Below are 13,187 nucleotides of genomic sequence, written 5' to 3' on the forward strand. Positions count from 1 at the left end.
AAATGGCCAGTCCGCCCCTGACAACAACGTTTCGGTTTATTAGACCTTCATCAGGTTATCTTAAAGGGACTACACCATGAATTAAAAAAAGAATAATAATATTTAATATCATATTGTTTATGTCCCTCAAACGTTTTTCAAAAGGTTTGAGCCTAAATCAAGCCTCAGATATACTCATTCCAACTAACTTCTCTCTGGCTTATAAAGCACTTTTACCTGCCATACCACATTGTCCTGTTTGGCACGGGGCGCTATTGAGCCAGTTTGTATGCATGTTATCTCCTGGTTCTGTGTGGAAAAAGTAAAAAAAAAAACTGAAAAACGGGAGGAATTGTTCCCTGACGTGACGTCACGTCAGGGACCAAATCAGTTTGGCCTGTTTTGAGACCAATTTACAGAAAACCCCAGATTTGCTATGAAAGCCTGAGTGTTCAAACTGGGGTATTTTTGAGGATAGAAGAGAGGTAGGGGAGACCAAAAACACACAAAAAAGAAAAAAAAGTTAAAATTCATGGTGTATTCCCTTTAACCCATTAAGACCTGAGGCCGATTCCACAAATGCCATCTAAACCAGTAGTTCTCTTCATGCCAAGGACCCCCAAAATGATATGTACTTGGCCGCGGACCCCCAATCTGAATTGGTTTTTTTGCCAGGGACCCCCCAGAATAAAAGAGAGATTTTTCAAAAATGCTCCCAAACTTTTCCATGCCATTGCGATGAAATGTGTTGTAAGCTTGTAGATTTTGTATATTCACTCTCTTTGAAAATGTGTGTGATATTTTTGAACATACACTGTACATACTGTATATTTGTATTCATCTTTTTTCCACTTTTCCTCTCCTTCTCCAATTTCCCCCCTTGCGGCTCCCACTGTGAAAAATAAATAAAAAAGCTGTAGGTTTCAAGATCATTATAAACAGGCAGAGGGGATGCTGCATGAGTTCCTTCTTGTCTTTGCCAAAAGCAACTTGTCTAATTCCAAACTTGCTGCAAGCAAAGATGGAACCAAGTTCCAAAGAACGTTTACGCTCAATTATTATGTATCTAACCTCCAAGCAATTGAAGCAGCTTTCACACTTCAGTGTGTGATGCCGTTTTTAGAAATTATGCTTGGTTAACTCAGTATTTTGAGGCTGTAAAGCCATAAAGATAGCTACAGTATCTCCATTGGCCATGTAGTGCTAACTCAGAGATATTCATTTCAGCACCACATAGTGCTACTGTAACTCAAAGATATTAACTTCAGCAATGATGGATACTCGTCCCATATAGTCAGTGGTGGAAAGTAACTAAGTACATGTACTCAAGTACTGTACTTAAGTCCGATTTTGAGGTATTTGTGCTTACTTGAGTATTTCCAATTTCCAATACTTTTACTACTTCTACTCTGCTACATTTCAGAGGCAAATATTGTACTTTTACTCCACTACAATTATTTGAAAACTTTGCATTATTGTATTATAAAACATACATCATCCACTTATTTTAAGTCCTATTTTATACATAGGCTATTTGAAAATAGCCGATCTACAAGCTCACAACGCGTCGCATCGCGTGAGCTTGTAGATCTGCTATTTTCAAACATTTTTGTACTTTTACTTTTGGTACTTTAGGTATATTTTGATGCCAATACTTTTGTACTTTTACTCAAGTAACATTTTGAACACAGGCCTTTTACTTGTAACAGAGTATTTTTATATTGTGGTATTGCTATTTTTACTTAAGTAAAATATCTGAGTACTTCTTCCACCACTGCATATAGTACATTAGTCGTATTGGTATGTGTGAATCAATGTGTGTTGTTTTGTATCTTTGTGTTTCCAGACTCATGGTAGTGGAGGACGAGCTCAGAGGGAGTGCCGATATTAAGGTTTGAATCCTGACAGGTCTGTTGTATTATTTGTGTTGCATGACTTCTGGTGTCTACACCTTTATAATGCTTGCTGTACTTCAAATTCAAACTTTTATACGAGGTCATATCCGAGAACAGATTCCATTGTCTTTGTTATGTCCGGGGCTTCTGTGCTGAAACCCTCATTATTCAGCTACAGGACCAAGGGAAATATTATCAGTGCTTCTATGCTAAATAAAGTAACACTTAACCTTATGTTTACACTAGGGGTATAAAGATGAATTGATATGAATAAGAAACCTGTTTTAACGTTAAAGTTGTACAATGCAAAATCACAAATAACGATTTTTAGCAACCTCTGCTGGTCACTACCGTCACTGCATACAATTTCCCTAGTCCTCGATTACCCAGAATTCCATTCGTTTTCACCGGAACCCGGAAGCGTTTCAAAAAGCGATCTTTTAATTGTTTTATACTATCTACGGATCGTTTCTCTTAGCCAGTGGAGCATTAGTTACCATGAGCTGTGCTTTCTTTTTCTGTTCTTTTTCGATCTCCCAATCCTACATTATCTTAAAATCAGCGTGAGGTTCCTTTTTGTTAATAGCGCGGTAGTTCCTGGCCAAACAGGAAACCGTTGCGGTAGTTCCTGAGGACGTCGGCCACGACGTCATGACGTTGGCCAGGAACGTCATTTTCCCGGGAAAGTCCCCCCCGTACACGTTCAATAGAAAATATATAAATAAAAGGCTTCCGGGGGTGAAATTCACGGAGTGGGTGTTGTGAAACTTTTGCCACTCGCAAAAGATATACAATTTAACTTTAGTTTTGTTGAAAACGTTACCTAGTATTACTTTAACAATGCAACTTTAGGCAGACAAAGGGATAGTTCACCCCCTAAAATGACTTTATCGATTAGTCACCCCATGGAAGTTTCTGTCGCATTCCTAAGCCAATAGTTTGATGACCGGCAGCGGTTCTGGTAGGAGACACAAAGAGTCTCCTTTGTGTCTCCTACCGGAACCGCTGCTTACGGGTAAGCTGGTCATCAAATTATTGGCTTAGGAATGTGACAAAAACTAAAAAAATATCCATGAATTCAAGTCTCCATGGGGTGACTAATCGATCGAAAAAAGTATTTCTGGGGGTGAACTATCCCTTTAAGTTCAGTTGACTAAAGCTTTTCTGCTAATTCAACAAGTAAAAACTAAGATGCTTTGGAAGACTTTGTAAAAGCAAAGCCACAATCTGTTATTTCTTCACCTGATTGGCAGTATGTACTGTAGAACAGCAGGAACAATGTTACAAAAACATAATCATTTTACATATTGTGTTAATGGTTTAGGAAACGGCTCCTTTCACCCGGTTTCCCAAATCGCACATTATTTAGGACTTGGCCATATACAAATTTTTCAGCCGTGATATTTTATTTTGCTTTAATCCATGAGTATGTACTGTACTGAATTACTGCACACTGTTTACTTTGTACTGGCAGTACACTGCTTTTAACCACACTGCACGTTGTTTAATGTCTACTGACAGTATGCACTGCATACTGCACAATGTTTACTAGTTAACCCATTAAGACCTGAAGCCAATTTCTACAAAATGTCTTCTTAATCCCAACTTTTCTGAAAAACCTATGTTTCTATATCAGAGGTGCTCAAACTTTTCCATGTCAAGGACCCCCAAAATGATATGCATTTAAAAATGTTCGCTTTAAAAGAATATAAATATATGAATTTTCACACATTCTATCGATTTTTCTAAAATAGCAGATCTACAAGCTCATAGTGCGGCACTCGGTGCCGCGCTATGAGCTTGTATATCTGCTATTTTTGAATAGCCAAAGTGTAAAATAATGCTTTTTAGCTCAAATGAAAAAGTGACACAGATGCTTCTTCAGGTCTTAATGGGTTTTAATACAGCTTTTTACTTTGTTATCAAGTTGATAACCACTTTTGTTTAGGATTGGCAAATTGTAATTGATAATGGAAAATGAATGACCACTTTAATCAAATGTTAAGAACATCCTCATATCACAGTGTATCCCATTGAATCGCAAGTCACAATGAATCGTTCCGTATTCAATTGCATCGTCGTAAAGAAGATATGTAATTGTTCGTCTTAACCGCAAGTTTCCTAGGGCATGGTGGACATCACTTCCTGTCGATTTGATCCCTGATACCTGATCAAATCGACAGGAAGTGATGCCCACTATGCCCTAGGAAACTTGTGGATAAGGGAGAGATGCACACCCCTGGTTTTCACTCATTTGTTTCCCCAAGTTAATTGACATCTTTGTTATGTTGACTCACCTCCATGGCAGTGACCTACAGTAGCCTAACCTAGACTGGTGATAATGACCATTAACCTGTCAAGTCATTACTGTGAGCATTTTGCCTGAGCTTGACTAACATCAAGAGTAGTCACAGATCAACGATGACTGCAAGCTTGTGGCAGCAGTGGCTCAGGAGGTAGAGTGGCTATTTGGGAACCGGAAGGTACCCGATTCGATTCCCAGCTCCTCCTGCCTTAGTGTCGAAGGGTCCTTGAGCTAGACACTGAAGCCCAACTGCTCCCCGGGCACAGGCCAAAGAACAACTAAAAGGGGACACACACTCTACTCTACTCCCTGTACACGCATGACTGCACAGCCACACACGACTCCAACATAATGAAGTATGCTGATGACACGGCAGTGATAGGTCGGATCATCAACGATGAGTCAGCCTACAGAGATGAGATCAGTTTACTGGCACTCTGGTGCCAGGAGAACAGCCTCACCCTCAACGTCGACAAGACCAAGGAGCTGATCGTGGACATCCAGGAGGAGCTAAAGTGGGACACACAAGAGGAAAAAGGGCCAGCAGCGACTATACTGGTTTCTCCTCCTGAAGAAGTACGGAGTTAGCCCCCACATCCTCAGATTGTACTACAACAGCTCCATTAAAAGTGTCCTGTCAGGCTGTGTTACAGCCTGGAATAGAAACTGCACTGCCAGAGAAAAGAAAAACCTACAGTGGGGTGCGGTCCACATAATGAGGAGGCGAGCTCCTCCCGTTCCAGGAACTGTACAAGAAGACATGCGTATAGGCAAAGCTCAGCCCATCAACAAGGACAGGCACCACCCCAGCCACAAACTGTCTAGGCCTAGGCCTACCGTAGTATCAAGGGCAAGACCACCAGGTTTATGAACAACTTCCACCCGGCTACCATCAGACTGTCATAAGGCTGGCCTCGGAATTTGCTTTCCTCATGGACCTACCTGAGGATTATACCAAAAGCAACCTTTTGTGGACTATGTGGTTGAACTTGACACTTGCCGATACTCTGCACCTTAATCTCATGTACACCGCACTTATACTCTTCTTGCATTATTGTCTCCGCCAGGCCGAAAGGCATGGCGAGAGAGTATGTTTTACCCCCTGTCCGTCCGTCCGTGTGTCCGTGTGTGTGTCCGTGTGTCCGTCTGTCACCAGCTAATCTCCGGCACCGTTGGCCCGGTCGCTCCGAAACTGTGCACACACACTCCCTGGATGCCAATTCAGAACTTCTGCCCCAAATCTTTCACATGGGCCTGTTATAGCGCCACCAGGAGGCCGATTTGTGCAAAACCAATTTCTTTATATTACTCCTACAGATTTTATTCAAACGTCATGCAAATCAGTATACAGTATCTCTATAGCCATGTGATGAACACGGATCTGTCCGATTTCCCATATTCCATCCTCATTGGCTAAGGCTGGCTTCCAAAGTTTGCAGGATTGGTCCGTTTTGAACAAAATGCCTCAAATTATGCACTCAGCTTGCGATTTCCGTGAAATTTTACACACACATTCCCACTAGGCTGAGGAAGAAATGCCACCCTTTTAACATTGGCCTGTTATAGTGCCACCAGCAGGTCTAATCTAGCAAAACACATTTTTGGAACAAAATGCCTCAAATCATGAATACAGTGTCCGATTGTCGTGAAAGGCCTAAGAAGAAACGGGCACCCTTTTCACAATGGCCTATTATAGCACCACCAGGAGGCCACAATAACCTACCTGACCTGGCGGAGACCTGTGCTCCGAGGAGCACTTTTTCTAGTTGTCTATGACATGAACAGCATACCAGCTGCTACGCTCATGCACCTTGTTTTTAAACCTCATGTACACCATGTGTACGAGCTAAATGGGGTTTATATTTGTATTTGTGCACTGGATTGGTTTATTGATTTGTGATAGATGTAGGCACGGCATTGGCACTTTGATAATGGGAGTGTCTCTGTGGATGGCCTCCAGCAGGTTACAAATGACGGTCCTCACCTGCTCACCTAGCTTAAAGGGATAGTTCACCCCAATTTGTTTTTGTTTCTATCGATTAGTCACTACTTTTTGTCGCATTCCTAAGCCAATAATTGGATGACCAGCGGACCGGTAGGCAGCGTTTCCGGTAGGAGATACAAAGGAGACTCTTTGTGTCTCCTAACGGAACCGCTGCCGGTCATCAAATTATTGGCTTAGGAATGCAACAAAAACCAAAAAATATCCATGAATTCAAGTCTCCATGGGGTGACTAATCAATTGAAAAAAAAGTCTTTTTGGGGGTGAACTATCCCTTTAACGCTGGTTTGACCATGGGGGTAGGGTGAGCTGGGAGAGATATTTTTTGCTCACCGTTTAATTTATTTCTTTGCACATATTTATGTATCCATGTTTATTGGAAATTGTATTGTAATTGGTGTCACTGAAGAAAAGCATTTTAAACTTGAGCTTTCGTTTGGACGTGAGTCCTTTTAGTGTGCACGTCATACAAGTTCTCTTTCTCCCAGGCTCCCAGGATCGATTTATTGGAGATCGCTATCAGCCGCAACACAATGTTTGGATGGATATGCTATGTGTAAATTAGTAGATTCCTTTTTTCTTTTTTTTTTCTTGCCCTGTTTTACACCTGTAAACGTGTGATGTGACAATAAAGATGCTTCTGATCATTTACTACAGTATATCACAATGTGTCGCAACACAGTGTGTTGTGAGCTTGTAGATCTGCCATTTTCACTGAATGTTTGCTCTAGAATAGGGACATAACCTGTAACTACAACAATACAAATGTGAGATGTGGGCTAGAGGGAGGGATTGAAGGACATCTCTCACTTTTGCAAGCATGAACATTTCCTGTCTAACATACTGTATTTGTTAAAATTATATTTGTTTCACTAGCCTTTCAAAACATAAGTGCGAGATGTGAGGATGGGACTCCAGACAGTTAAATAATTAGTTTTATGTAAAATATATAGTGTGCAATGAAGGAGCTTAATGTTTGCAAATTCGATTAATTAATTTAGTAAGCTAGCCTTGACTTATCCAAAGCAGTCCCTCAGCCCCGGGGTAGTTTTGAATTCCCTTGATGCAGAGTTTTAAATACTGTCTCATTAAAGAGGAATACTGCTCCAACTAAGATTTCACGCATGCTGGTCCTTCCCATACGCCCAGGGAGAGCCCAATTAATATGTGTGAACGGCAACAACTCTGTCTCAAAGGCAGTGAAAGCACAGAACTAAGATCCATACTTCTTCTCTCCCTTTAGCCTCTCAACCAGGGCTACGGTGGCCACCCAGGATCCTGACTGCCAAATAAGATACAAAGCAGAGCTGATTATGACCCAAGTTCAAGAAGGCTTCGATCCTACCGCAAAACACACGATTTTAAGAGATGCTCCACCACAGTGATACCTGCCTAGTTCTTGCTCGGAGACCAGCGGGAGTCTTTGAGCGTTTGTCTAACACTTTTGCACATACTCAAACTTTGCCTGCACAAGAACCTGACAATCAGCTTGAGGAGAGAGAAAAAAAAACAGAAGAAATAAACATGCAGTAGATGTCTGCATGTATTGACTGAAATATAAGCCAATGCCACAACCATGGCAATATTGAACCTGATATTTGTCTTTATTTAAGCAGACAAATACAGTTTGTGTGAGACACTGGGGATGAAGATGGAATCACCATTTCCTCTGCTCCAAGGAGAAACTGGCTTCTCACGTAAAGGGACTGTCGGAGGAATGTATACTCTTTCGTTTTTTTTTTTACTACTGTCCCCCATGGCGATGCCTAATAACATGCAACGGCATGTTATTAACCCATTAAGACCCGAGACCGATTCTACAAATGCCTTCTAAATCAGTAGTGCTCACACTTTCAAGATTTTTCAAAAATGGAAAAAAAAACAGATGTACAAGCTCATAGTGCGGCACGTCACATGCTTGTACATCTGCTATTTTTTTTTATATATAGCCAACACAACAATATAAAATGACACAGGCGCTTTCATGGTTTTAATGGGTTAAATCATTTACTGTCTACAATGCTCAAATAGAGGGCCCAAGTAAGGAGCCGTGCTCACACAATCAAACGTGTTGTATTCAAATGCAATCATTTAGAAAAGCTACTTTCATTGAGTAATTGCTTGCTATGAAATATTGTATACATTTATTTCTTAAGATGACTATTTTGAACAAGAATACAATTTCACTCAAATATAATAAGTTCTTCAAATGTAGTAAATCTCAACCACCTTGCTTATCAATATTATATTTCTTCCCTGCTGTTAATTCTGACCCAAAGCAATGTGTTGAATTCAGCTGTCTCCAAGTCTCCAATTGCAACTGAATACAAATTTCTGAGACTGTATACTACATTTTTAGCGTATTATCATGGGACCCAATATTTCTGAATGGCACTGTAGCTGCAATTGAAGCTGGCATCCATCTCCTCCCCCTCTTCCATATTTTATTAACAAGAAACGTGGACTTAATTCTAGATTTTCATGAAAATAATTGTTTCTGAAATACACTGTAAAACAGTGTGTCTTTAACAAATGATTTTGTGAGCCTCAACTCTTTGTGCAAGATGTACCAAAGTCAAGGCACCCAGACAACAAATGTTTTTCTTACAGTACCACTGGTCTTGAGTCTGTACTAGGAGGACCCTGGGTCATTATAATTTAACTTTTGCTTGTTATATTAGGCAATATTATTTTTAATATAATCCTCTTTTTCATGTCTGGTATTTAAGTGTTATTGGTTTTCACTAATTTATTGTGCAGCAAATTATAAACTGTCAGTGTTTATTTCATTTATTTATTTTTTCAATTTAGTCATTCCCTTCATGTTTATAGTCCCTGTCACTTGGTCTTGGAGTAGGGTGTAGACAACAACCACGTCTCTTCCGATACACACGCTAGCAGCTTCTTTTCACCCGACTATGAGTTGTTCACCGAGAGGTTGTGACACATGCAGAGGAGCATGCTATCCCTCCACTGCCTGCGGAACCAACCTGTAGAAGTTTACTAGTGCGGTGACAGAGAATGCCTTCCCCTGCCGGCTTCACACTTGTGAACACAGCCAGTTGTGTTCATTGGAGTGCCCGGCTAAGCCGGAGGCACCGCAGAGGAATCAAACCCCAGTGCTCTCCACAGAGGTGGGCAGGAACTTTACCCCTGCACCATCCGGATGCCCTGTACAGCACTTTTTTTTTGGAAAACATTACTTTGAAAAGTGTGACATAATTTAAATCTCTTAATTCTAATAATAAACATGCTACAGCGAACACATATTTACTTTAGCAAGTAGCAAATTACTCATTGTATATTTAATGTTAATTCTGCAGCGTAGATGTGCAACAGTTCTGCATGTGCTTTTTTATGCGAGGAAACATTCAAAGGAGTTCCAGAACATTCTGGAGAATTTCAGAATGTTTAAGTGGTATTCAGCTATAGTATGATTGTACCAGCTCAAATTTGACAATGACCATTTTGTTTACTGAACCTGACAACTTTTCCTTTTTTTGGAAGAAGTTGCTCATTATACAAGACTATATTAAAAGATGTAGTGAAAAAGAAAGGGAGCCAAAAGAGAGAGTGACACAAAGACCAAGAATAGCACAATAATGGGTTTTCTTCTCCGAGCAGGGACATGTACTATATATATGTACATATGAATTGACTGCCTTATAGTCTGCGCCACATGGCCCAATACAACATACTAATACAAATTTGTAACTTGTAAGGCAATTTGTATATTAAGTGTATTTTAATAGTTTAGTGAATTAATAAGCAGTGTGTTGGTTAACTCTATGTGGGCTGGAATAATTTATATTGCAGATTTCATGGTTGATATTACTAATCCTAACCTCTTGCCTTTAAAAAGACTATTTATTAACTGAATATGAATAGAAAGTTATAATTTCATGATGTTTTATGTTGTTTTTGTTCCTTTTCTTTTATAAAATCTTAAGCCTGCAATCCAGAGTCATTCGTGTGACTATGCTGCTTATGGGATGGAAGCTGGTGTAAGCTGAGTAACCCACGTCATACAAGCTTTCTACTCAAGCTAGCAGTGTTGGGCTTGTTACTGGAAAAAATGAATATATTACTCGTTACTCTTTTCAAAGGTAATATTACTTTACTTATTACTACCTGACAAAAGTAACTTGTTATATTACTTTCCCGTTACTTTGGTTAAATGTGTACCTTCATCGGAGTTAAATGAATACTATCTCAGACTGGGATCAAGGCGAGTTGCAGCGTAAGAATGATGGGATGGCGTGAAACTGGATCGAGGGAGTCTGGGATAATGTTATAGGCAACTTGGCAAGGAGATCGGAACGGATCCATTCACTTTCTGGACTTTCAAATATAGTTGAGGGACACTGTAACTTTTTATTCACTGCGGGTAAAGTTAGACTTGAGTCCTCAACTTACTGCACCGTGTTGTTTGTTAGGTCGGGGCTGAGTCCACTGCCCACCCAGGCATGTTTTCAGTGCAGTGTAACCTATGTTTTGAATGTCTTCGAAGGGAGAGTCAAGGTGTGCTGGAAACACCAACTGTACTGTAAATCCTCCCAACACGCGGCAAATTGCGTTGCACGTAACGTGCTTGTCCAAGGTACAAGAAAATTGTAACAAGTTACTTTTGGGGAAAAGTGACTAATATTATTACTCAAAACTTTGTAGTAATTCCTTATATTACTACTAATAATATAACTTTTTCCGTTACTTTACTCTCGTTACTTACCAACACTGCAAGCTAGTATGTGCAACAGACATGATACTAGATTGCAGTTTTAAGACATTTTATTTTGACATGCTTTTTATCGATGCACATTGCAATACAGTATTTTGAAATGTAATACTGCACTACTGTTTCCATTTAATCTACAGTGGGATGAAATCTATAATCTGGAGAAGCTTTTCAGTAGGCATCGGTTGCTCGAGAGTTAAACGAAACACATTCTGAATTAGGGTGCAGTAGTACAGTATGCTACCTCTCAAATCATGTCATCTCCCTTCTCTGTTAAAATGAAAGATTGGGGTTTTACTGTATTTCATACAACAGCCTGGGAAAATACTTGATTGTGAATGGATGTAGAAGTTCCATTAAATTGTGTTTACCTCATGGTAACACGGATAATGCTAGCTAGCTAAACTTTGGATTAGATATATTATTTAATAAGAACTTGTTTATTATTGTCTGAGAGTAACTGTGTTCCTGGTGTTAGTCAGACTCTCAGGTGTTACCAAGTCAAAATGTTATATTTGCAAAATGTTCCAATTATGAAAGTTGAATGCCCACAAATACTAAGGCACATTCCTTATTAGTTAGTGTTTGACAAGTGGCCATGGTTGAAGCAGGATAGTGCCCCTTGAGGGTGTATTGAATAATTTGGATGGATTGTGCAGTCAGTATTTAAATGTCATCCATTTAAATGTTGTTGTTTTTTTCCTTACACAAGTGATAAATAGTTCCATTCCAAAGTGGGATATCCATCATTTGAACACATTAACCAATTTTGCCTAATTTAGCGACACCGCATCAAATGACAGTGTCACGCCCCAAAAATGGCTCACAATGCGTTGCGATGCAATGCATCCATTGTGAGTTTCTAGACTCGCTCATTTTGGTGCGGGACACCTGACAAAGTATAAATCAAGAGTCACAGCTATCACAGAAATTAAGGTCTGCATTAAATAATTCATATGAATACATAAGGTGAACACCTTTACTTACAAAATGAGATGTATGTGATTTGTATGTATATTTAGAATAATAATCAATTAATAAATACATACAATGCATTTTCTTCGAGTGGATACAAAGCATTTATGGAGTGAAACCCTTAAAAGTATTTTTCTTGGCAGCTACTACTCTGCACAACTGATCTATTGTGTCACAGTTGAGCCAGTGTGACTTTTCTTTTTTCTTTCTTTTCCACGTTGGGCCTCCTGGATGTAATATGTTAATTTATTTGACATTTGTTTTGAAATAAGCCATGCCCCTTGGATAAGCCATATACTCCAAAACTCTGATATTGTATGGTGGATGTTATATAAATGTTGGTAGTTTAATTCATAATGGTAATTATTCTAGGTATGCATACTCTTGTAATTATTATTATTAGTGTTACTAATATTTGATCGATATGGTTTGTTTAGTTTGAACACGGAATGTATTATTTTTTTCCTCAGGTGTTTTTTTTTCCTCTCCAGTGATTTCAATAAATTCATGAATCCCTAAATCCATAACTTATTTTCTTTAGATCACCACATCTGATTAGTTTTCAGTCAAATCTCACCAACAACGTGAAAAGCTCATTCATACTCAACCATTCCAAAAGAGGACACCCTATATAGCTACATGAATTACAAAAGTTGACCAACAATGCTACCTTGTGGCAGATATGTGTCTTAGATGTGTACTAGGATAAGCAGATGAAAATTAACTACATAGAAGAAGTGTTGATGTAACCTCATCATCAGCTTTCCAGAACAACACAATAACAGTAATAAAGAAAGAAATACTTCCAAAAGCTCATGCAGAATACCATAATGCTGTATAGTAGATTTAGACAATATAATATAATACAACTTATGTAGACAAATGCTCAATCCACTGTTGAATACACAACAATATGCATAATTTACTAGACACCTTGCCAATATTTGATCCTAGTAATGTTGAATAACACATTGGGTATGCCTTTCTATACATAGAAATACAGTACATGGGTCAAGGACACTAGATGGCGTCAGCGTGGCTGCTATCACATGCTATCTATTCTGTAAGTGCTCTATAGTGTCTAGTGGTGTATACAGTACATGTACAGTACATGTACAGTACATGACTCGTATTAGCTCTGGAGTTCTTGCTACTAGCTACGTGTATGCAGATCTTGTATTCTATAACAGCTCATGGCTACTATATAGCAATTCTTCCAAATAACAATTATTCTGAGACCATCTTCTTGTAATCAGATTTGTGAATGATGATGAAAAAGAATACAGTTAACCCCAA

At 39.2% G+C, this 13,187-nt stretch overlaps 1 protein-coding gene across 1 annotated transcript in view; it reads left to right on the forward strand.

Annotated features, from left to right (window-relative positions):
- Window positions 1-7,523, forward strand: part of syngap1a (synaptic Ras GTPase activating protein 1a) — a 33,341-nt gene extending 25,818 nt beyond the window's left edge. Inside the window, exons 18-19 of the mRNA XM_080442101.1 lie at window positions 1,826-1,887; window positions 7,425-7,523. Of these exons, the coding sequence (XP_080298227.1) occupies window positions 1,826-1,877 (52 nt within the window). The 3' untranslated portion in view covers window positions 1,878-1,887; window positions 7,425-7,523. The remainder of the gene's footprint in view (window positions 1-1,825; window positions 1,888-7,424) is intronic.
- Window positions 7,524-13,187: the final 5,664 nt, after the last annotated feature.

Source organism: Gymnoscopelus braueri (assembly GCF_963280865.1).
Source record: "Gymnoscopelus braueri genome assembly, chromosome: 11".
Taxonomy (NCBI): Eukaryota; Metazoa; Chordata; class Actinopteri; order Myctophiformes; family Myctophidae; genus Gymnoscopelus; species Gymnoscopelus braueri.